This window comes from Dunckerocampus dactyliophorus, chromosome 15 (genome assembly GCF_027744805.1).
Source record: "Dunckerocampus dactyliophorus isolate RoL2022-P2 chromosome 15, RoL_Ddac_1.1, whole genome shotgun sequence".
NCBI classification, from domain to species: Eukaryota; Metazoa; Chordata; class Actinopteri; order Syngnathiformes; family Syngnathidae; genus Dunckerocampus; species Dunckerocampus dactyliophorus.
In genome coordinates, this window is record NC_072833.1 from 4,897,520 (window position 1) to 4,923,481 (window position 25,962).

The 25,962-nt window shown below is 40.8% G+C and overlaps 1 protein-coding gene across 8 annotated transcripts in view; it reads left to right on the forward strand.

The window, feature by feature from the left end:
• The first annotated feature begins 597 nt into the window (after positions 1 to 597).
• The window catches only part of il17rel (interleukin 17 receptor E-like), a 130,675-nt gene continuing 105,310 nt past the window's right edge, over positions 598 to 25,962 (forward strand). For 4 of the 8 annotated variants that reach the window (XR_008573809.1, XR_008573810.1, XR_008573808.1 and 1 more), the window contains exons 1-18: positions 598 to 1,313; positions 1,921 to 1,989; positions 2,148 to 2,425; positions 3,271 to 3,298; positions 3,464 to 3,613; positions 3,720 to 3,826; positions 4,400 to 4,514; positions 4,720 to 4,764; positions 4,831 to 4,970; positions 6,590 to 6,764; positions 6,859 to 7,025; positions 7,524 to 7,568; positions 8,560 to 8,614; positions 8,738 to 8,886; positions 8,954 to 9,007; positions 9,076 to 9,136; positions 10,810 to 10,932; positions 11,065 to 11,189. Coding sequence is in view for 4 of the 8 variants with exons in the window: in XM_054800263.1 (XP_054656238.1) it covers positions 2,312 to 2,425; positions 3,271 to 3,298; positions 3,464 to 3,613; positions 3,720 to 3,826; positions 4,400 to 4,514; positions 4,720 to 4,764; positions 4,831 to 4,970; positions 6,590 to 6,764; positions 6,859 to 7,025; positions 7,524 to 7,568; positions 8,560 to 8,614; positions 8,738 to 8,886; positions 8,954 to 9,007; positions 9,076 to 9,136; positions 10,810 to 10,932; positions 11,065 to 11,120 (1,584 nt within the window). In the remaining 4 variants the exon portion in view is untranslated. Of the gene's footprint in view, positions 1,314 to 1,346; positions 1,601 to 1,920; positions 1,990 to 2,147; positions 2,426 to 3,270; positions 3,299 to 3,463; positions 3,614 to 3,719; positions 3,827 to 4,399; positions 4,515 to 4,719; positions 4,765 to 4,830; positions 4,971 to 6,589; positions 6,784 to 6,858; positions 7,026 to 7,523; positions 7,569 to 8,559; positions 8,615 to 8,737; positions 8,887 to 8,953; positions 9,008 to 9,075; positions 9,137 to 10,809; positions 10,933 to 11,064; positions 17,896 to 25,962 lie in introns of those variants that run through there. The other 4 variants (XM_054800265.1, XM_054800263.1, XM_054800264.1 and 1 more) reach the window with 4 other exon arrangements.

Consider the following 25,962-nt stretch of genomic DNA (forward strand, 5'->3'; position numbering starts at 1 on the left):
CATTCTCCTTCGGCATTTTTTGTTAGACAGCAGAATTCATGGTTTCATTTATCACAGCAAGTCTTCCAGGTGCTAAAGCAGCAAAACAGCCCCAGACCATCACACTACCACCACCATATTTTACTGTTGGTATGCTGTTGAAATGTGGCATTACTTTTACGCCAGATGTAATGGGACACACCTTCCAAAAAGTTCAGCTTTTGTCTCGTCAGACCACAGAGTATTTTCCCAAAGGTATTGGGGATCATCAAGATGTTTTCTGGCAAAATTGAGACAAGCCTTAATGTTCTTTTTGTTCAGCAGTGGTTTTTGTCTTGGAACTCTGCCATGTCAGTGTCTTTCTTATGGTGGAGTCATGAACATTGATCTTAACTGAGGCAAGTGAGGCCTGCAGTTCTTTTGAGGTTGTTGTGGGGTCTTTTGTGACCTCTTGAATGAGTTGTCGCTGCGCTCTTGGGGTCATTTTGGTTCCTGGGAAGGTTCACCACTGTTCCATGTTTTTGCCATTGTCATTTTTTATTGGCCCATGGCACATTGTAGAAAAAAATTAAACAAAACAAACAAAAAAATGGGCAAAAATAGAGGCACAATGTACTGTAAAAAGAAAATGCTGATATGTTTATCCTAATAACTAATAGTAACACAAAGCTTTGTCTTTAATGTGTCATTTTTTTAGCCTTTATATGAAACAAAAAATATATTAATACATTTATCAATATGCAGCTCTTGGTGGAAAATGTTTAGACATAACTGTAATATATCAATGAGATAATTGTATGGAAACAACACAGCATTTGAATATGAATAGCTAATATAATAATTACTAGTATGTTATAACTCACCTATTTAAGGAAAACCACAGTGCCTGATATCATTTTAACCTGAATTCATCCATTTCTTATTATATAATAAAGTATTATCTAGCATGTGCTCTGTTTTTACTTAGTTATACATGTTTTCCTGTCAATTTTTACTCTTGTATTTGTTCTTTTCATTACTGAATAACATCTATTAACTCTACTATACTCTTTTTCAGGCATGTTGAATTGTCCAGCTGCGATTGTGACATTACTGACTGTAACCTTAACTATTCCCTCATATGTTGCATGCCTAGGGTGCATTTATAGCATAGCTGCAGCCATCCAACCAGTAAAATGGATGACATTTGGGTTTATTGTAGCACACATTCATTTACTCTTACTCATGGATCATTGTTGGACTCTTTTTGCAGTGTGCAGGATGAGCACTTTTCAGCGCTGACAGCAGGCTGACGATAAATCCTCCCTGGTAGATGCATGGAGAGATGCACGGACGTGAGTACATTATGGGCTGCAAGCATTTTAATACTGCTTCCTGTTTGCAACCATTTTGTAAAACAAACATGCCACGTGACTTGTAGCTATGACTGCGAAATGACACGAGGATACGTTATTTGAGAATGAGCTAAAATGTAGTTTGAATGTTATTTTTAATGTATGTTTACATGTGTTTATTCCTTTTCAATGGAGTCCCATTGTGATCTCTTCTATGACGTTATTGTCAGGACAGTCTGCAGTACACGTCGCATCCGGACAGAGGTCGCTGTTGTGCACGAGTACATGTCAGTGATTACAAGGAGGAAATAAACAATGATTAAAATGAAATTTGCATGTACCTGAAGTTAATAGTGGCTATTAAAAAGTCCCACCACATAATTACTTCTTATTATACACAGTGCACATAGTTTACTGTTATTATTATTCTGATTATTATCAGGTTAGAGTGGCTGTGTTCTAATAGGAAAGGTTTTTGGTTCAGTCTCTTGTTCTATTAAGCATTTTAATGCATGAACTTGACATCTAGCACTTATTTCTATTAACTGAAGTTACAAGCAGGCCTGCTTGGAGTATTTCCCAAAAGTGATGTCTGTTTCCTTTTCAGGTAAATTGAAAAAACCTGTATTGTGCAACTGGAGAAATTGTGCAAAGTTTGTTGTGGACTTCCTTTCCAGTAAGTGTAGCATATAGATGCTGCTTTGTTTTCTGTTTGGATGGATGGATGGATGGATGGATATATTCTTAATGCATATTTACCATACACTTGAATTACTTCTGCTTTCAATGTTCCAATAATAGAATGTTTGTTTGCACATATATATTCATCTCCAGGGCTCCGCCCATGGATGACCAAAGAGCCTGTCCTGCTCTACTGATCCATCACACCACAACTGCCAGCAATCACCTCAGCGTCACGCCTCCCATCCTACCTGGCGCCGTAGTGCGACAAGTACAAAGAGAAAGAAGCAGAAGGAAGTGGAAGATTTGTTGTGACTATGTTCCTGCAGGCTGCCTTGCTGATGTTCCACTCCTGTTTGGGTCTCTGTGGAGCCGCTGCTCAACACATGGAGCTGGAAAGGATAAAGACGTGTGGCATCAAGTGTTCTCAGGTAAAAGTGCATCCTCCGATTCCTAATCAAGCAACTCCTATTGAGTTAGTATTTTTAGAGAATACTGTGAAAAGGTGTCTCAGTGTGCAACGCATACCTTTGCAATCATTTACCCCATCTAAAGAGGAGCAATAAGTGAAATGTGTTTACTGCATTTTCTGTTGCCTTTTTAGACTTTCTAGGCATCTTGGTTTCATTAACATGCAAGGATTGTAGTCTCTTTGATTGAACAAGGAAGCTTACTTCCGGGGGCCAATTAAATTACATTTAAATAAATAATTTAATTTCATATATATTAGACATAATAATGTAATATAATTTTATTATTTTTTAAAAACATTTTACTATTATTATTTATCATTACTTTATCTTGAATATAACAAAATAAAATAAGACTAAATTAAATTAAATTAAATTAAATTAATCCCCATGAGCCTATTGAGGATTAAGCGGCATAGAAAATAATTTAATATAATTAAATGTTGCCGTTTATCTTGTTATATTTATGAAATAATATGATAAATAGTAATAAAAAAACACAAGTTAAACCAGTGAAAAGCAATATTACAATAACTGTGTAATATAATAAAACGTTGCACCATTTCAATATGTGCGTTTCATTTCAGCTATATTTCATGACAGCACAGAACGCTTCATTGTATTCATTGCTTTTAATGTACAAAATCTTATCAAATGTACTAAATAAACTGACTTATTTTGGGACTACAACACTGCTAAAATAAATGTTTATTATGCAGAATTGCCATGTGCTGGTTATATGTGTAAATGATTACTTTTTTATTGGTGACATAACTAATTAGGCTACTTTGTGTTTCTTTTTGCAGGACCTTCAGTGCAACACCAAGCCAGCATGTAAGAACATCACATCATGAATATTACATATTAATAATTCATTAATTATGAATACAGTACTCTCCACCAGTATTGCTAATGTTCTGAAATAATTAGCCTTGACCATTGCAACACGAGACATGAGTGTCATTATGACTTACTTGTACAATGAAATCTTTATTACAGATTTTTTTGCTGATTCATGTCAGATGCCCGCTGACGGACTTACCGTCTCCTCCGTGTTTCGCAACCTCAGCTTTTCCACAGTCATGACATGTGAAGGGCATCAAAGGTGCTCGCTGCACCTCGGAATCCACACGACGGTGCAACTTCCAGGTGTGTTTCAACCATGGATTTTTATTGTAACGAGGAAGTTGCAGCGCTTATTTTCCCTCATGACAATGACGTGCGAGTGACAATATCCAGATTCCTCTCCATCCAGAGTCCATCCACGGTTTGTCCGTTTGCTCTCAGACACCAGGAATGCTGCGGAAGTGCCGAATAGTCAGGATGTCAAAGGCTTCCAGGCGGATGACGTCCGGGATGCAGGTACTGTGTTGGTATTGGAGTAACAGTGGAAGAGCCAGGTCAGAATGAACACAATTAAATGTGGCTAGTTGACTATGGTGTAGTCATTTCCTGTTCTATGGTTATCATCACAAATTTTCCTCTTTGCCATCAATGGTGGTGGTCTCACAAAAAAATCCCATAGGAAATAATGTAAAGTGTATTAATTTGACTTGTTGCCGTTATAAAACCGTTATTAACTGTGCAATGGGCGGTCTCTAGCAGTCATAAGAGTGTAAAAAGAAGCTGTATAAGGTAAAACTCCTCACCTATTGACTTTGAATTGTTAGCATCTGCTTAGGAGTCACTTTTTGCATGTAACTGAGTTGCATTACCCATGTTTTACTGAGCAGCCAAATGTTTTACTATGTAGTTCCGTTTCCTGTTCTCTAGTTATCATCACACTTTGTCATCACCACACAAAAACACAAAACTCTCCAAGTTTTATTTGACGCATAAGACATATTTTGCAAGAAAATTCCAGTTCTACCCTCTTTCGTGATTTTCCGCTGTTGATTTGGCCTCTCATCGTCACCGCACTGTCCGCCTCGCTAGGTGGAGCTTGAGGACAACTGCACTGACGTTTATCCGCAGCAGCAAGTGAAAGTCACACTGACGACAGTGCCCAGCTACTGCGGAATAACTCAAAGCGGAAACTACGTTGCTCCAGGTGCCACACAATGCGGATGTTACACACACCTGACACTTAAGCAGGAAGCTGTGGATGCAGGAAGCTGCGGATGCTATGTTTTGTGCTCGTGATTCAAAGTCAATGTATAATCTGGCTAGTACTTCCTTGTTATTGATGAAAACAAATGAAGGTTAACGACTCACTGCTGAAGCGCTTGTTTGTATTGTTATGTCACCCACTGCAGATTGCTCATGGAAGGATTTGAGGAGACTTGTCCCTGAATGCATCAGTGAGTAAAACTACACGTGTGCATGTCACATATACTTGAACTTAAACTAACGCTGCACACTTACAGCTGGGAGTTTATCCTATGACATCAACGCAGAGAGAAAAGAGCTGCGCGTCACCGTGAGCGACATGCTGGATGATGAAGACTATCAGTTGCGACTGTGCCATAAGGATTTCATCTGCGCTGGCACAGGGGCTAACGCATTGGTAAATCAGCTTTTATTTTGAAAAACTGCAAGGTCTTGATGACAAATAGCCTAATAGTGGCAGAGTAGATTTATGTTATGTTAAGTCTTACTGTCCCATATCAACGCAGTAACCCAGTTGGCTGCTTAGTCATAAGCCGTGTAAATAAATGTGATCAGCTTGCGCTTAAACATACATTGGATACTCGATTTTTTTTGCACTGTATGAATTTATTTCACATTTTTGTGTGGTTGTGCCCTTTCACAAAGCCATAATTGATGACTAATAAAGGCAAAAAACAATGTAATGTAATGCAATTAACATGCATTTATTATTACTTTTTAATGCTATGTATTTTTTCACCGCAAAATGCGTTTTTATGTCTAAAGTAGCCAATTAGTAATGGCACGTGTACTGACTATACTACAATTCCCCTGATGGAGGAGAAGGCTTCTTGAGACGTCATCTGTACTTCTGTGAAGAAGGTGTCGGACGTTTCGCTCCTCATCCGAAGAGCTTCGTCAGCGAACTAATAAGTGCTGGTAGCTTAGGCCTTAAATACAGTAAGAGTGGGCAGAATTGGTGTGCCAACACCCTCCTCCTATTGGTTTGTTACACTAAGCCTGGGCGGAGTAGTGGTATAATCCTATCCTGTTATTAACACCTCCGATAAAAGGGAAGTGTCGCTCCCTGAATTGGGTATGAACGACTCTGATACTGGCTCGTTAGCATCTATTGTTCTGGCTCGGCTCTGGCTTCACCTCATTTGCAAGACTAAGAGCTGTGGGTTTTGGTCTCAGTAACCTGCTGAACACAGGGTCCAAATTAAACCTCAAACCACCATTCCGATTCAATGATGGGTTCTGTTGTTTGACAAAAATAGCTTCCTTTACTCCTCTTTCAAACCATCTGTTTTCTTTGGCCAAAATCTTTACCTCGCTGTCCTGAAAAGAGTGATCGGTAGCTTTCAGGTGTAGATGTACTGCTGATTGAGGACCACTAGAATTGTCCCTGCGATGTTGATAAAGCCTTTTTTGGAGCATTTGCTTAGTTTCCCCAATGTAGTGCTCTTTGCATTCCTCATCTTTACAGTGGATGGAATACACCACATTGCTTTGTTTCTGGTTTGGAGCCTTGTCTTTAGGATGCACTAATTTTTGTCTCAGGGTATTTACTGGTTTGAAATAGGTAGGAATTTTGTGTTGCCATAAGATCCTCAAAGCAATGTGGTCTATTCCATCCACTGTAATCCACCGCCTCGGTTGGCGGTCTAGTCACTCTTGACCACCGCATATAACTCGTTTGAATCCATTTTAAATGCTTGTTTGAGGTTTTTTTTTTTTAACCAATGTTACTGTGTATATTGTCTATATTGGTCGCCAAATCGCTAGCAGCTACTAGCTTACGAAGCTAATTCCTGAAATGTTTACTATGGCAGCCTATGAGGGTCAGAAAGTGTCAATCTATTATAAATCAGCTGCACACACATTATTATGTTGAAGTATGTGGTTGTTCATTATGAACTAGACAGTACGATTTATCATTGGGAATTATTTGATTCATTTTAAAAGTACTGTGCAATTGCTTCGCCGTCCATAGACGAAAATGTGGCTTAATTGTTTCCCCTGTTAACGGTCCAGATCATGAAGGAGGAAGTCAACAAGAGCGCCATCCTCCCGTATTTCAGACCGCTGCCGTGCCTCTGCATCGAGGTAAAGCCATCTGGAACACAGTTTCCACACAGGGAGTCGCCACTAAAAGGCTCGTTGATACCCGCAGGGCTGGTCTGTGGTGACGGATGCTCCCAGAGTGCAGGTCTGCCCTTTCAATATGAGTGAGTCACGTTGATTGCTTCTCAAACCTTACCACATGGTTTCCCGGTTGTGACCCAGCGCGCCTTTACTTGTAGGTCTGGAGGAGATGTGGCATGGGATTCATTTCGACACATCGGCAGGGGTGCTTTCATGGGAACCCGCCTGCCCGGTGACGGCCACCGTGGCACTGTGCCAGAGAGGAGGAGAGGATGGTGTCTGCACGGACCTGCAGCAAGCCTCCCAAAATGTCAGCAGAGGAAAGGTACCAGCCGCTTTGTCGTGATGACTTAGGGCTCGATCACCATCATACACGCCATATCCCGTTTTTTACTACAGCACTGATAGGTGATGTTACCAGTAACTCTTGTCATACATGGTGTGTTAAACACGAAATCTACGTCTGCTGAACTTTATCTTGATGAAAGGTCAGGTTTATCGTTGAATGTCTGCCCTCTGGTGGTCGCTCGAGAGTAAAGCTTACGTTCAGCAAACTTTTTTTGTGCAAAATCCTGCTATTGCACTGTAAAACAAGATTCAAGAGAGTTTTATTGTCATGTAAAACGTGCTTTCAACAAGCGTATGACATGGATTTGATTCGAAGTGTAAACATTCTTCAGATGGAACCTCTTCACTTAGGTCTCAATCCAAACAAAAAGCATATAATGGTGAATCACGTCCAAACACTTGAGCAGTCACAGCATTTTGCAGCTGGTACTGTCTGTTATAACTTTTAGAAAGTTGATTAAATGTTGCCTTGCAGATCACATTTGCGCAAGTGGACCCTCACCCTCAGCTGTGCATGAAGGTATTTTCTTTTAAACCTTTTAAGAAATGATTCTGTAGCTACAGCTGAAACTCCAGGTATACAAATGTTAACTTGAGCAGAGAAGAAAATAAATAATGAAATAAAAGAAAAAGAAAATACAATATAAAATATATATGTTTCTACTATATATATATATATATATATATATATATATATATATATATATATATATATATATATATATATATATATATATATATATATATATATACACACATATATATGTGTATATATATATATGTTTATATATATGTTTGTGAGTATATATACATATGTATATGTATGTGTGTGTGTGTATGTATATGTATATATATATATATGTATATGTATATGTGTATATACTGTATATATGTATATATATATGTATATGTATATGTGTATATATATATATATGTATATATATATGTATATGTTTATATAAATAAATAAACACAACATAAATATAAAGAAAAGTCTGGCAAAAATATTATAAAAAAGATTGAAGAATAAAAAAATTTAAAAATAAAATTAAAAAAAGTAAGTGAAAAAATAATGCTTAATGAGCTAAATTGCAAAAATTATTAAAATAAAAAAGATATATGTGTAGATATGATTTAAGAACATCTAAAAAATGATATGAAAATATATCAATCACAATGTAAAAATACAATTTACAATAAAATTCAAAGAAAAAGAAGTGAAGAAAAGTCAGGCCAAAATCTAAAACTGTTCCATAAATATCATTTAATAACATCTAAAATCATGAAGTACTATTTAAATGTGATGGTATAATACATTTATATGTAATGTATAAATGTAAAATGTAAAAATAGTTTTTCATAATAATTCATGTTAAAAAAATAAATGTTAAAATGATAGATAAATGTAAAATTGATAGAATTGTTAGACTTCATTACAAACAATATACTGTAATAACATGCCTGGAGTTCTTTGTTTAAGCGTATAAAACAATAATAGTTATTTTTTTTAGTTCCGTGCAGGCCATCAGTCGTGGATCAGGTGTCCTTTTGTCGGAAGATTCCAAGGTTGGACTTTTTTTTCCCCCACATTAATACTTAGAATTCTATTCTATAATAAGTGATCAGCTCTTTATAATGTATTTTTTGGTAAACTAGACTGCTGTTGCCATGATTTCTTTTGTTTCCTAGCATGGGATGTGACTGTGATGAGACATGCGGATCACAAAGAGGCAAAGCTGACGTCGCACATGAACGCCACTTTCTCCGTGCACGCGTGTGCGCCGTCTGAAGGCCCTGCTGTGTGTCGCGCTACGGGGACACACGCTGTAATTTACGTGGTACGCGTTAAACGGAGCATCTTTTCATTGTGAGGAACCATGGCAGCCATCTTTCTCTGTTTGTTAGGGGGCGCACGCGTCTGTTGGCTTGAACGTGACAGACACTCACTCGTGTTTTTACGTAAGTTTTTTTCATCACTGTAGATGCTCACCGGTTAGTACATACCTGAATACATTTGTACTGTACAGGTGAGGAGAACGGATGTGACGTATGCTCCCACAATCCTTCACTGTTTGACAGAGGAACGCAGTAAGTTATTATTATTATTATTATTATTATTATTATTATTATTATTATTATTATTATTATTATTATTATTATTATAATACAGTGTTCCCTCGCTACATTGCGGTTCACCTCTCGCAGACTTTTTTTTTTTTAGTGTTTTTCTTTTGTTTTTACAGCGTATGAACGTGCATCGTGTTCTGCGTCTGGCTAAGGGAGAACCCACACGTGGTGTCTGCGTCCTGATTGGCTAAAGGGACTGTAGTTGGATTGTCAATCAATCTCCTCCGTGCCTTCCTGTGCAGCGCTCGGCTTGCCAAATTGACATAAACGTTCGACTGTTAGCAGCGTGACTCTGAAGTGCTGTACAGTATGTTTGCAAGTGTTATCCCGACAACACCCGCAATGTCGACGACCGTCAAAGGCACCTGCCGTCGCACCCAAAAAAGACAGAGGAGGATGCCAACCATCGCACAAAAAGTTTGACTCGAGGACATGCTGAAGGATGGTAGAAGTTGGCGCTGTCGGGCGCCATTATGGAATAAGTTCATCTTCGGTTCGAGGAGGAGGGCAATATGTTTTAACAAGGATACAAGAACGCTACAACGGTGCCAGGACAGAGGAGTGAAATGCTTGTGAGTCACTTGATAGTCCAACCTCGTAGGTTGATCATTAAAATTCAAACAAAGGTTAGGTTTTAATTTTTTTTAAGTTGAAGTGTTTAAACAAGAGAGAAATGTGAGAAAATGTTAATGTCTGTCTGAAAAAAGTGTATGAAGTGTATGGTGAGGGGTTGTACAGTGTTCCCTTGTTTATTGCGGGGGGATAGGTTCCCAAAATAGAATAAGTGGAATCCGCCGAGTAGCCAACTTATTTTTTTTTATAGTGATTATATGTTTTAAGGCTGTGAAACCCCTCACCATGCACTTTATACACCTTTCTCATACAGGCATTTACATTTTCTCACGTTTCTCTGTTTAAAAAGTCTTAAGTTCAAACTTTCGTGTGAATTTTAATGCCCAAACTACGAGGTAGGTTGGGCATTCGTCCTGAAGCGTTTTTATATCCTTGTTAAAACATTGTTACTGTATCCTTGTTCTCCTCCCCCTCCAACCGAAGATTTATTACGGCCGCGTAACGTCTACCTTCCTTCGGCATCTCCACAAGTCCGACTTTTTGTGCGATTGTTGGCATCTTCTTCTGCCTTTCGGGTGCAGAACATTTTGTCGACATTGTGGGTTTTGTCGTGGTGAAAATGTGCAAAGTTCAGAGACTCTGCAAGCTGTTTGCTAGCGACCAGACAACAGGAAGCAAGGCAATTCGGCGCGAAGGAGATTGATTGACAGCGGTCTACAGCCAATCAGGACGCAGAAGGCAATGGGCGGGTTCTCTCTGAGCCATGAAGGACGCAGAACACAATGTAAAAATTTTTGTAAAAAAAAAAAAAAAAGAAAAAGCACAAATATTGCACCAAAAAAAAGCTGCAAAACAGCGAGTCCGTGAAAGGTGAGCCGCGATGGAGCGAGGGAACGCTTTACAGCCTGAAAACAAATATAACGATTGTACACAAAAATAAAAGTTGCCTCCTTTGCGGATTTCACTTATTGTGGGCTATTTTGGGAACCTATCCCCGCCATAAAAGTGGGAACACTGTATTGTGTTTCAAAACAGTTGCAAACACGTCATTCTCCTCACAGGTGAGCCAGCGGCTCTTTTCGCCACTCCGGCCAATCAGATGTTGATCGCGGTCATCGTCCCGGTCGGCCTTTGGCTTACTGCTGTCATCATTGTCACCCTGGTGTTGCATGTCAGACTCACTGGTAGGTGTCTAATGTTATGTCCAGTGAGTGGGCATTGGTGATGAATTCTCCATCCTGAGAAAAAACAAAACAAGCTGTCACGTTTTTGAAAGATGCTTACATTGACTGACTGAATGTTGTTGTTCTTGGCAGACAGCGCTCCTGTTTGTGACGTCTCGCAACACAGAGACCGCCGTTCTGCGCTCTGACTGACCTTTCCCCTTTGGAAATTGATTTTAGAACATCAGAGACCAAGAACAGACATTTCATCTTGAAAGGCAAGTTATAGTAAGAACAATAAAATGGACAACAACAGGCTAAATAGGTGCTATGTTAACATAACATAACAACCCGCAAAGTCATCTACAGTGGTCTCAATAAGTTTTTGCCCCCTTCCTGTTTTCTTATTTGTTTGCATGTTTGTCACACTTAAATGTTTCAGATCATCAAACACATTTAAATATGAGTCAATGACAACACAACTGAACACAAAATGCAGTTTTTAAATGAAACTTTTTATTGTGAAAGGAGGAAAAAAATCCAAACCTACATGGCCCTGTGTGAAAAAGTGTTTACCCCCTCCCGTTAAAACATAACTAAGATTAATTAAGCTCTATCAGTCTGGAAAAGGTTATAAAGCCATTCTAAAGCTTTGGGACTCCAGCAAACCACAGTGAGAGCCCATCCATCCATCCATTTTCTATACCGCTTCTCCTCATTAGGGTCGTGGGGGTATGCTGGAGCCTATCCCAGCTGACTTCAGGTGACAGGCGGGGTACACCCTGGACTGGTCGCCGCCAGCCAATCGCAGGGCACATATAGACAAACAACCATTCACGCTCACATTCACACCTATGGACAGTTTAGAGTCCCCAATTAACCTACAGTGAGAGCCATTATCCAGAAATGGCGAAAACATGGGACGGTGGTGGACCTTCCCAGGAGCGGCCGTCCAACCAAAATGACCCGAAGAGCGCAGCGACGACTCATCCAAGAGGTCACAAGAGACCCCACAACAACATCCAAAGAACTGCAGGCCTCACTTGCCTCAGTTAAGGTCAGTGTTGGTGACTCCACTATAAGAAAGACACTGGGCAGAAACGGCCTGCATGGCAGAGTTCCAGGACCAAAACCACTGCTGGACAAAAAGAACATGAAGGCTCGTCTCAATTTTGCCAGAAAACATCTTGATGATCACCAAGACCTTTGGGAAAATACAGGGTGTTCTGCTTCTTGCTATTGTATTAACCAAGGCTAATTCACACCTAGAGTGGACCAAAATAGGGACCGGTTTCACATTTTTCTGCATATGTGAACACCGAACATCCTTCAGGTGCTTTGTTGAGATTGACTGAGGCTCACTGTGCTTGTCCTCAATGTGCTTGTTTTTCCTGCTCATGCATGACCTTGTTTATGTATGCGTTATCTGCCACCTGTACGATATTGGACTGTAACAGCATGCCCCCGCGACCCTAAAGAGGAGAAGCGCTATAGAAAAATGGATAACAGAAAGCTGCGCGTGTGCGTTTGTGATTCACTCACATGAGGAACTTGTTAAAATAAAAGCGTGAGTCACGTTTCCTGGTGCTGTGTCACCGTGCGCCATATGCACGCATAAGATGACTCAAGCAATAACGCAACACCTGCTGTCGTACGTTGACACAAAACATAAAACGACACTTCCTCATCATTGTACACATGAATTTGAAGGCATTTATTGTCTGTCTCTATTTCGGGGAAGTACTGGTTACCTTTTGTCGTATTGACTAAACTTTCAGCACGGAGGACATTGTCTGCTTTGACTGGCAGATGACGCATCATTTTTATTTAAGGCAACAAAAGCAATAAAACATAAAAAAGAGAAACAATAGTCTCCCATTCGTCGTTTAGTTCACACACACGAGATAGGATTACTTTTAGCACATTGATAAGGTTTTCATTCAGCCTTTGCTTTACTTAGGTTTTGATTGATTACTTTTGTCAGGAAATACTTGGTACTTTTGTAACTTTATTTGTCAGGCAATACTTGGTACTTTTGTAACTTTATTTGAATGCATTGTAACTTCATTTTGTTGGGCGATACTTTGCACTTTTGTAACTTGACTTCATTACTTTGTACCTTCATTGTGTTAGGTAATACTTGGTACTTTTGTAACTTTATTTGTCAGGCAGTACTTGGTACTTTTGTAAATTTATTGTAATGCACTGTAACTTTATTTTGTTGGGCGATACTTTGTACTTTTGTAACTTTACTTCATTTGTAACTTCATTTTGTAGCTTTATTGTAGTGCTTTGTAACTTTATCTTGTTTGGCGATACTTGATACTTTTGAACTTTATTTTGACGGCCAACACTTGGGACTCTTACTTGATTGATGACACTTATTGCCTTTTTTCTGTCTTTTTAATGGCATGGAGTAACCACACGCTTTCCACTTGGGGATTAATAAAGTAATTACAGAATTGTTTGAAAAATAATAATAATTTCACATTTAAAAGTATTTTTTTTTGTTTTGTTGTTATGCAATGATATACACACACGTGGCTGAAAATGAAATATTAGTTTGGCTTTTTTTTGCCGTCGGGGGCATTGTTGGGTGCTATTTAACAGTCAGCCACAAGGGGGCAATGTTGGCTGACTAATATCCATCCAGCCATCTATTTTCTATACCGCTTCTCATCTTTAGGTGCGTGTGATTTCAAATAGACGCTCATCGAAGTCATTTAAGAGCTACAAAGTCATAGAGCCATTCTCAAATTTCTATTTTTTTTATGTGGAGTGCTTCCTTTACGTTCACGGCTGTTGTTTTCTCCGATAGTTGCCTTTTTTCGTCTTTTACACTCGTGCACTAGGCCATGACATTTGACCTCGAAAATGTGATTGTATCGTTATAGTCTAATAATAGGAGGCTAGTAATGACGTCTGTGAGTGTAAATTGTATCCGATTGTACGTCTATTTTTGACGCACTGTCATGAAAAGAGAGTTTATTTAAAATGCAGGTCTATTTTTGCACGTTTGAAGTGATACTGAGCTCTCCACAGAGAAGATCTTGTCTCTGATGTTGCTGATGGTTTGAAGCACCTCCTTAGCTCTGTTGTTGCCACGCTGGAAATATCTAAACGTGATCTCATCCTGCTGTCTGAGCTCGGGATTAAAAAAAAAAAAAAAAAAAAAAAAACAGCCAGGTACAGCGCCGGGGGCTGTTTTTGCAGCGTTTCTTTTCAAAAACAAGAAGAAACTCGACGGGAACAAAACAGCGGCGTTCTCGGGCCTTCAGGTAGCTTTTTGTGTGCGAGTCCATCAGTTGGTCCATCTCTAAGCCCGTGCGGGCAAAGAATGACAAACGCCATCCAGAGACAACACACAGGGATGAGCTAATCCTTGTTGTGGAGAATTCCACACATTCCTGTGGGGTGTTGTTCCCCGGGCCAGTTAATCGGCGAGTGCCGACGCCGTGCTCGCGTCCGGGCTTTGCGCTAAACAAACAGGCCCTTTAGAAGCACGCCGAGTGGAAATTTGATGTCAAACAGTCGAGTATAGACACACGCACACATACAGTGAGGCAGTCATAGCCTCAGGTATGCATGGAAAGACATTTACCTGACAGGAGAAACATGTGGGACGAAGGTGAAAGGTTCAAGGGTGAATGAGGGGGGAAAAAGGGGGAGGCTTCAAGCTTCTTTATGTAAATTTAGTGCAGGAATGTGCCTTTTCTTCCTACAGCATGCTGTTCTTCAACGTGCTACTTTACATTATTAAAGCCACAGTATGAAAAATAGAGTATGAGTATGAGAGCTTCACAATCATTTGCATCGTACACCTTCTAGTGTTAAGGAGAGCAGCCTTGTTGTTGCATGACGACCCTGGATGACCCAGTTTACTGGGTGGACCAGCCAGGACACTGATCATGTTGTGCTAGCGTCATTAGTGTTCATAATTGCATGGAGTGCTTGAAGGAACATTAAGGATTTTTTGTTTTTATTTGCAATGGTTTAGGATGTTTCCTTGGTTAAAGCCACAATATGGAAAAAAAATGACCCTAGCTATAAAAGCATCTGAATGATGCACCTGGTTGTACAGCTCTGTCATTGCCATGGCGACTCCATATGACCTATTTTAGTGAGCTGTGGTTGGACCGGCCTGGACACCTTCCGTGTTGATAGTTAGCATCTGTTTACTGTTGACTTCACAGGAAAAGTCAAGATTCTTCTGATTTTCTTTTTAGGTTGACATTTTTGTTGCTAGGGCGACAACATGGGAAAAAAAATGACCCTGAAAGACGTCATCTCTGTCATTACCATGGCGACCCTGGATTACCTATTTTAGTGAGCTATGGTTGGACCAGCCTCGACACCTTTCATGTTGTTCGTTAGCATCTGTGCTATCATTACAGCTCGTAGGAGTCAAGTCTAGATCTTTCTGATTTTGTTTGTGAATAGCTGGTAGCTTTTAGTATTTTTGTTTGGTAACTTTTGTTGCTAAAGCCACGATATGAAAAAAATGACCTTGAAATACATCATCTCTGTCATGTCCATGGCGACCCTGGATGACCTATTTGGTGGTGGACCAGCCAGAACACGCTTTGTTGTGTTAACATTACAGTACAGAGTTGTGTGCAGTGATTTGTTAAAGCTGAAATACGTGAAAACGACCACGGCTTCAAAGTCATGTGGATGGTACGCAATATTCTAATAAGTAGAACAGCCTCTCTGCGATGGTCACCCCAGATCACATACCTTAATATTGGTGGACCAGCCAGGACACCTCATGTTGTCAGCGCTAGCATCAATGCTAATGTTAATGTTCAGAAGTGTGCAGTGCTTTTTGAAAGCCAAAATATAAAAAAAAAACAACCCTGACATAAAACAGGCTTGTTATAAGTAAAACAGCATCTTTGGGTTCACCTACTTTAATATTGTCGGACCAGCCAGGACACCTCCCATGTTGTTAGCATCAGCATTACTGCTAAAATCAGTCTTGGGCGGGGTGTGCAGTGCTTGTATAAACTTTGGAGCACGCTGAAATGATCAGTGCTTACTTCCTATCACATGTGTTCCTTACTGTAGCTTTAAGAGGATGCTTTGAAAGGATGAGCAGACATGTAAGTGAGCGGGGATGGAAAAACAGAGCTTATCAAGGGTGGAGGGCTTTCGAAGAAACAGTCCAGCTCACCACCACGGTAGGTCCTGTTGACAAGAACAGAAGAAGCTCCCCACACGCACACGCACACACACACACGCACACACACACACACACACGCGCACACACACTTTACAGAGGCCCCTTTGTTCCTTTGTGAGTCATTCTAGAAAGAGCACAGCTGTAAACCGTCCAAATCAGTCCATTAGGCCCTGAGGTGCCGCGGCGCTCTGCGTTCCTTGACTGTGTGTCCGCTAAGAAAACGGCAAGCTTGAGTCATCAATAAACAGGAGAGTGGGATGAGTGTGTGACAGTGTGTGTTGGGATAATAGCAGGCAGAGACAGGAGGGGTTTGAGGGTTTAAGGGAGGATAATGGTGCAGAGTAGCACGAGGGGGCTATGATCTCATTCCTTTCCCAGCTGGCAAACAAGGCCTTTTCCGTGGACCTCCTAACTCCGCGCCGTCCCTCTGTTGTCCCTTTTATTTTGCTCCTCCGCTCACTGTGACCATATTTGGCTTTTCCAGAAGGAGGACGCTTGGCGGCTGGGCACCTACTTCTTTTTATAGCCACGGTACATAAATGTCAGCTATGTGAACCACTACAAAGATGGCCTAAAGAAACAATACAAGCATGTAGTTGCTGAGTGCTCCTGTAAAGTGGTGCAAAGGGTGTCAACATTGACACTGCTTATGTAACCGTACAATCGTTCACATGTGGACTGAACAATGACCGCATGACGTGGGAGTGATGTACTGTAAGTGATCAATGACTAATACTGGATCTAATAATTGACATGTAGACTAACCAATGACTGCATAAGTGTGGCGTATGTAACCGCCCATTTGTACAGTACAGTCATTCACATGTGGACTGAACAATGACTGCATGACGTGGGAGTGATGTGCTGTAAGTGATCAATGACTAATACTGGATCTAATAATTGACATGTAGACTAACCAATGACTGCATAAGTGTGGCGTATGTAACCGCCCATTTGTACAGTACAGTCATTCACATGTGGACTGAACAATGACTGCATGACGTGGGAGTGATGTGCTGTAAGTGATCAATGACCAATACTGGATTTAATAATTGATATGTAGGCTAACCAATGACTGCATAAGTGTGACGTATGTAACCGCCCAATCGTATAATCATTCACCTGTAGACTGAACAATGACTGCGTGAAGTAGGATTGACCCGTATTGGTACAGTGTGAAATAAGTGATGTCTAGACCGGCCAATGCCTTTACAGTTGTCCATGGAAGAGGGTGCATTTGGTATGCGTTTGTGCTGTGGATCACGTACAGTCATCACCTTTAACCTTTCCAGCCTCTTCATTGGCAGCCAGCGTCCTTCGAGTCTTTGGGGGCCGCAGCATAAATGCCAGTCACCCCGTGGCTCGGCAATGAAAAGCTTGAGCCTCGCTGACCTCTGCGCGGTGGCCGGCCCTTTGTCAGCCGCATTGACCTCTGACCTGTCATGACCCCGGCACACGCCAGTCCCGCTTCCAACAGCCTGGCCGCCCCGTCGCCTAGTTGTGTTTGTTGTCATGTTAGAGCCACGTGAGCACACAGCAATAATTAAGCTTCCGTAACACACCCCCCCTTCCCTGCACGCACACATCTGTTGAAAGGCAACATGTGACCCTTGACATTTTGGTGGCCGAGGTCAGGCCACGTGCAGATGGGCCAGCTGTGGAAGTCCCACAGTCCTGTGTGACCGTGGCAGGTGGAGCGGACAGGAGAAGCGCAACAGCTCTAAAGACAACCAAACAAAAGCAGCAGTGGAACACAATCAGCCCACTCAGCGCTAACATTGTTGCCCAAACAGCCTCAAATCCACCGGGACAAAATGGCCGACATAAGTTCAATAAGAATGTGGTATTTTGCTTTCACTTGTACTTTTGTCAAGAGATGTTTAGAACAGTATTGGGTATGTGTACCAAGCTAGCATGCTTCTGCTCCTGCTAAATCCAAATAAATATTAATAGAAAATGAATCAAATGTGTTCACATTAAAATAAACATTTACTTACAACCCTGAAAGCAGGGGTGTCTCTTTTTTTTTTTTTTAGCAACTTCCACCTACTGAAAAGTGAAGGTATTTTTATATATTTCAAGAAAAACATGGGTGAAAAAGCTTCTCTTTTTTACCCCATTTTTGCTGGCTTTTTAACATTTTCCAAATATTTCCACTTTCTTTGTCATAAATTTTCTTTTCGTAATGTTATGAGTTTATTCCTATAATATTTTAACTTTATTCCCATAATGTTATGAATTACCCCCAACCTAATTTTCCAAAAATTACTATGACTTAAAAAATTATTGGATTTTGTCTTTAATATTGAAACTGTGCTATTAAAATGACATTATTTTCCTCATAATATTACGAGTTTATTGTCATAAAATTGCTTTAAACCTTTTTTCTCGGTAGAAAGCGACTTTTTTCTCTTAATATTTGGACTTTATTTTTGTAAAGTTACAGCTATTTTTTTCATTTCTGCTGTTTTTTCCCCAACTATTTAAAGTTACTGCTTGTAGATTTTCTTCTCGTAATTCTATTTTGACTTTATTTGTTGTTTTGTTTCTCTGTCATATTACGACTTAAAAAAAATAATGTTTTTGTCTTTAATATTTCCACTTCATGCTACTGAAATGATGTGATTTTTTTTCCTAAAATTAAAATTAAAAATGTTAGATTACAATTTCTTAAAAAATCTTGTGATTTTTTTTCATTTTTGCTGTGGGTGGTGTTGGTTTTTGCACATTTTGTTGTTAAATTATATTTTTAGAATGTGCTGCAGGCCAATAAAAACACGTTGGACACTCCTGCTTTAAAGGCTTTATCAACTTATTTAGGTGTAGATTACAGCATTTTGCTGCACTTGTTGTTTTTGTCTACATGCCAACCCTACACGCTGCAATCCTTTCAAGACGTCTTTGTTTGTTGGACTGAAAGCTCAGCTAAATTTTGCCGCTTCCACTTCCCGAGCTCGGGGATTGGCTTAAAAAGAAGAATAACACTGGAGCACAATACAGAAGCTGTGTTTTTCTGCAGGGTGTGGAGGCTGTGTGTGTGTGTGTGTGTTTGTGCTGACCCCCCACTGGGTGCTAAGCAGAGAGGGTGTGTGCGGGGGGCTGGGGTAAAGAGGCCCATGGGTGGATGAGCGCCAGGCCAGGCCTTCCCTGCAGCCCCATAAGCTCCCCACTTGTCAGGCTTTGCTTGATAATCACTGATATGCGTGTGCGGGTGATAGCCTAAAACCAGGAATGCACAACAGGCTCTAAACCTCATGTGTTCCATTTTGGAGGGTGGGATATTGTACTTCCAGGGCAGAAACGGGGCTTATTTATGGCATTGTATTTTGAAAATCCAGATAAGACCCTCCTATATTTATTTGTGTGGAGGTACACATTATTTTATTTAAGTATTTTTAAAAATGTGTTAAGTATTTTGTTCAAAATCAGGGTTTAGATTCAAAATATTGACTGTTTTAACTACAGTGATGGAGCTGATGCTTTGTGTTGTGACTGACATGTAGACTGACCAATGTGGGACTCTTCCTGTATATACGAGTAGTCATTTGTACTGTGTGTAATGACTAAAATGTAGACTGAACAGTGAATGAATGAGGCTGGACCCTGTAACTGAGAAATCACTTATACTATTTATAGTGAAAGACGTGTAGACTGACCAATGTGGGATTCTTATGTACGAGTAGTCATTTGCAGTGTTTGTAATGACTGAAATGTAGACTGAACAGTGACTGAATGAGGCTGGACCCTGTAACTGAGAAATCACTTATACTATTTATAGTGAAAGACGTGTAGACTGACCAATGTGGGATTCTTATGTACGAGTAGTCATTTGCAGTGTTTGTAATGACTGAAATGTAGACTGAACAGTGACTGAATGAGGCTGGACCCTGTAACTGAGAAATCACTGATACTATTTATAGTGATAGACATGTAGACTGACCAATGTGGGATTCTTACAGTATGTACGAGTAGTCATTTGCAGTGTTTGTAATGACTGAAATGTAGACTGAACAGTGACTGAATGAGGCTGGACCCTGTAACTGAGAAATCACTTATACTATTTATAGTGAAAGACGTGTAGACTGACCAATGTGGGATTCTTATGTACGAGTAGTCATTTGCAGTGTTTGTAATGACTGAAATGTAGACTGAACAGTGACTGAATGAGGCTGGACCCTGTAACTGAGAAATCACTGATACTATTTATAGTGATAGACATGTAGACTGATCAATGTGGGATTCTTACAGTATGTACGAGTAGTCATTTGCAGTGTGTGTAATGACTGAAATGTAGACTGAACAGTGACTGAATGAGGCTGGACCCTGTAACTGAGAAATCACTTATACTATTTATAGTGAAAGACGTGTAGACTGACCAATGTGGGATTCTTATGTACGAGTAGTCATTTGCAGTGTTTGTAATGACTGAAATGTAGACTGAACAGTGACTGAATGAGGCTGGACCCTGTAACTGAGAAATCACTTATACTATTTATAGTGAAAGACGTGTAGACTGACCAATGTGGGATTCTTATGTACGAGTAGTCATTTGCAGTGTTTGTAATGACTGAAATGTAGACTGAACAGTGACTGAATGAGGCTGGACCCTGTAACTGAGAAATCACTGATACTATTTATAGTGATAGACATGTAGACTGACCAATGTGGGATTCTTACAGTATGTACGAGTAGTCATTTGCAGTGTTTGTAATGACTGAAATGTAGACTGAACAGTGACTGAATGAGGCTGGACCCTGTAACTGAGAAATCACTTATACTATTTATAGTGAAAGACGTGTAGACTGACCAATGTGGGATTCTTATGTACGAGTAGTCATTTGCAGTGTTTGTAATGACTGAAATGTAGACTGAACAGTGACTGAATGAGGCTGGACCCTGTAACTGAGAAATCACTGATACTATTTATAGTGATAGACATGTAGACTGACCAATGTGGGATTCTTACAGTATGTACGAGTAGTCATTTGCAGTGTGTGTAATGACTGAAATGTAGACTGAACAGTGACTGAATGAGGCTGGACCCTGTAACTGAGAAATCACTTATACTATTTATAGTGAAAGACGTGTAGACTGACCAATGTGGGATTCTTATGTACGAGTAGTCATTTGCAGTGTTTGTAATGACTGAAATGTAGACTGAACAGTGACTGAATGAGGCTGGACCCTGTAACTGAGAAATCACTGATACTATTTATAGTGAAAGACGTGTAGACTGACCAATGTGGGATTCTTATGTACGAGTAGTCATTTGCAGTGTTTGTAATGACTGAAATGTAGACTGAACAGTGACTGAATGAGGCTGGACCCTGTAACTGAGAAATCACTGATACTATTTATAGTGATAGACATGTAGACTGACCAATGTGGGATTCTTACAGTATGTACGAGTAGTCATTTGCAGTGTGTGTAATGACTGAAATGTAGACTGAACAGTGACTGAATGAAGCTTGACCCTGCAACTGAGAAATCACTTATACTATTTATAGTGAAAGACGTGTAGACTGACCAATGTGGGATTCTTATGTACGAGTAGTCATTTGCAGTGTTTGTAATGACTGAAATGTAGACTGAACAGTGACTGAATGAGGCTGGACCCTGTAACTGACAAATCACTGATACTATTTATAGTGATAGACATGTAGACTGACCAATGTGGGATTCTTACAGTATGTACGAGTAGTCATTTGCAGTGTGTGTAATGACTGAAATGTAGACTGAACAGTGACTGAATGAAGCTTGACCCTGCAACTGAGAAATCACTGATACTATTTATAGTGATAGACATGTAGACTGACCAGTGATTGACTCATCATTGGTACCGTGTGGAATAATTGACAAATAGACCGGCCTACATTTGAAGTCATGTAGCTGTCTTATCATTTGTAAGGTGCGGAATAATTGACATGTAGACTGAACAATGACCGTGCGTGATGATTAACACGTAGGTCAACCGATATCTGCAAGAAGTGGCCCATCATTGGTGCCCTGCGGAGTAACTGACAAATGGATCGACCAACAAGTTTATACATTTGGGGTAACGTTACTGACCCATGAATAATTGACAATGACTGTGTAGTTTGGTTTAGCTAAAAAGAAACACGTGAGTCTGGAATAACTGACACATCGACTGACCAATGACTGAATGAAGTCGGACTGATGTATACGACCAATCACTTGCACTGTTTGTAACGACTGACATGTACATGTAGGTTAACTAATGTGTGCAATCAGTGGTCCATCATGGGTACAGTGTGAAATGATTGACATATACAGTATAGACGGGCCAATAACTGCATACATTTGCAGTCATGTAACTGACCCATCATTGGTAAAGTGTGGAATACCTGACACTGACTGCATGGTTTCTATATTTAGAGGTGGCAGGTAAAAAGAGACACAAGTCAATATGGAATAACATGACATAAAGACTGACCAATGACTGAATCACGTGGGACTGATGTATGCGACACAGCCACTGGCAGTGTTTGTAATGATCAACTTGTATGCAAGCAACGGTCCATCATCGGTACGTTGCAGAATGATTGACAAGTAGACGGGCCAATGACTGTATAGCGCGGGAGCCAAAGAGAAGTACACGCCGTGGTGCATTGCAAGAATGATCCGTCACTGTTTATGCTGCTATAAAAATACAAAGTGGTGCATTAGCGCTTGCTTCCCAGCATTCACGCCATAAAGCCAGCATTTCATGTGCAAATGATCAACACATACAAAATATATGAGCGTATGCAGCACAGGGCTGGCAGCGAGCCGGTGCACAGCCATCGCTCATTACGCTGAGCAGCAGCAGCAGCGGCAGCAGCGCTGGAAAGGCCTGTGAACTCGCTGGCCTTTATGTAGTAAATAGCGCAAAACAAAGCATTGTTTTGCTGCGGGGATGCACAGCGTATAGTGTAATGCCACTGCACCCTCTTTCATCATGGCCGCATATCCATATGGTTGGCCTATATTCTCACATACAGTATGTATAGCCCCCCCCTGTGGGAATTCAATTGCGCTGTAATCATGACGCTTGTGTAACACCCTCCCCGTTCCCCCTACCCCACCTCCTCCGCCTTGATTATTATTGTCACCTTAGGGGTCACATTTGGCCCTCGTGGCCTTTCCGAAGCGTCCCCGGGGAATACACGGTTGCTGCTTCTATGCATCTATCCTGTGATATTTAAGATTACGTGTAAAGCTTACAGTGAAGTCTGTCTTGTGGTTGCATTCGGAGAAGCTCCATCAGGGTGACCCTGAGGGTGAATGCCCTGTAATTATACTACAATACCCAGGGGACATTGGGACTGGCCCATTATTGCCACAGCACTGATGGACTGGTAATTGTAATTGCCATTTTGGAGAGAGCTGGAGGTGCAGAGGAGGAGGGAGGTCACACGACGAGAACACCTTTAGCCACGCGATGCTGAGCTTGCGCCCTCCATCAAAAATGCTCATGCATGTCGGATTTTTTAATACACTCAACCCCACAAGCCCCCGCCCCCTCCCTCTCTCGCACTGTGACATAGGAGACCCGTAAGGTTGAGAGATCGGCGAGGTCAGTAAAGCAATGATAAAATCTGACCTCATTGTCCGGATTTTCATTTAGTGAGAAGTTGAATTTCCTGCCCTTTGCCACACCCTTTTGATTTTATTGTCAGCGTTAGAATTTAAAGCTGGAATGTCTCCAGTAGAGATTCAGTATGTTTTACAACCAGAATTAATGACATTTGAAGGATGATTTATTATGTTTTGATTGTCCTCATGTTTGCACGAGGCTAAGCCATGGAAGAACCCGTTACAATTCGGTGCACATCTTGATAAAAAAAAAAAACGCAGATTGAGGACAAAGAAACAAATATGACACTCTCAAATTCTTTTTCTAGAAATTATTATAATTTTTTTTTACTTTTACTCACTCTAGGAGTCATAATTGAAGCTCCCCCCGCCCCAGAATAAAACATGGTACAGTCTTGTTGTCCTGTCATCATCTATAAACCAGGAAGAGACCATAAATTAACAACAAAATGGCGCCACATCATTTTTTTCCACCCTTATTTCTAAATGTAATGCAAGCAATGATGATGAAAAATCAAAATGTAGTTATTGGTCAGTCTGCATGTCACATGAGAGACACATGAGACACATGACCAGTGATGGGACAAGTACGTCACAGAGACAATACATACAGTATAACTCATTGCTTGGTTTGACTTGGTGCAGTCATTGGTCAATCTACATGTCCGTCATTACGTGCAGTTCAAGGGATTGTTCGCTTACAACAGTACCACTTAAGGCAGTCATTGTTCAGTCTACATGTCTGTCATTAGGCACAGTTCAAGTGATTGCTGGGCTATTACAGTCCCACTTAACGTAGTCATTGGTCAGTCTACATGTCAGTCATTAGGTGCAGTACAAGTGATTGTTTGGTTCTAACTGTCCCACCTTATGCAGTCATTGGTCAATCTATAAGTCAGTTTTTAGACAAAGGTGAAGTGATTGCTCCTTTATAACAGTCATACTTAACATAGTCATTGGTCAGTCTACATGGCAGTGATTGGATGCAGTACAAGCGATTGCTTGGTTCTAACGATCCCACTTGATGCAGTCATTGGTTCGTCTACATGTCAGTCATTACATGCATCACAAGTGACTGCTCGGTTATAACAGTCCCACTTTATGCTGTCATTGGTCAGTCTACATGTCAATTATTACGCGCAGTTTAAGTGAGTGTTCGGTTATGAAAGTCCCATTTAATCTGGCCATTGGTCCGTCTTTATGTCTCTCATTAGCCAGTACAAGTTATTGGCCAGTAACAACAGTCTCAATGTATAACACAGTCATTGGCCAGTCATGTCAATCATTCCGCATTAAAAGTGATTGCTATGCAGTCTTTGGCCAGTCTACATTACAAGTGGTCGGGAAGTTGCACACAAACACACATCTTTAGTGCTTGCACGGCGGGGAAAAAAAAAGGCGGTGCATGTGTCACTGCGGGAAAACACGCACACTGCGTGACACACACTACATACATGCAGCTGAACCACAATTCATCGAGTTGTCAATCACGGTGCACGACAGCCTGTCTCCTTCTGCCAGTGCGACAATACATCAAGACACAATGAAGTAGACACTTGTTACCTCCTTTCTCTTTTCCCCCCTTACTTTAAACTAAGTATTTGCCTGCATAACTCCACACGCTTTGAGCACGATTGTCTTGTTCTTAGATAGCACGTGTGCATGGCGTAATTAGGGGGTGTTCTAGTTGCTTCAGACACACAGAATACATGTATACAGAGGGATTTTCTTAAAGGAAACAATCCCCTGGAGGAGATGGAAAATGGCGGGATAGAGGTGGGCGGGGGGAGGGAGGGGTCAGAAACCAGAGCAGATGGCAGACAAGCCCCTCCCCCTCCCTCTTTCTCTCAGCAGGTTATGGAGTAGGGGCAATTAACGCCAGCGCCCCCCAGTCTCTCTGCCAGCCTCCACATGTGTCTGTCACTGAGGACCACTCCATCTTATCCACACTTACCACCGCTCCATTAGCCACAGACAGGTGCTGAGGAAGCTTGACACTTGTCAATCAAAAGCACACACACACACACACACAAGCACACACACGGCGTGCTGTTCTATATGTACCACTGGCACATGTGCAGAGCTTTTTCCTTTCCCGGAAGGTAGACTTTCCAGCCTATGATTAAAATAATAAGACTCATTAAATCCATATCACTGATGCACTACCACGTGTGTGTGTGTGTGTGTGTGTGTGTATGTGAGTGAGTGTGTGTGCATGCTGCTACCCACCATTCGAACCAGGCTCCACACATGACAGTGGCTTACTGTGGAAA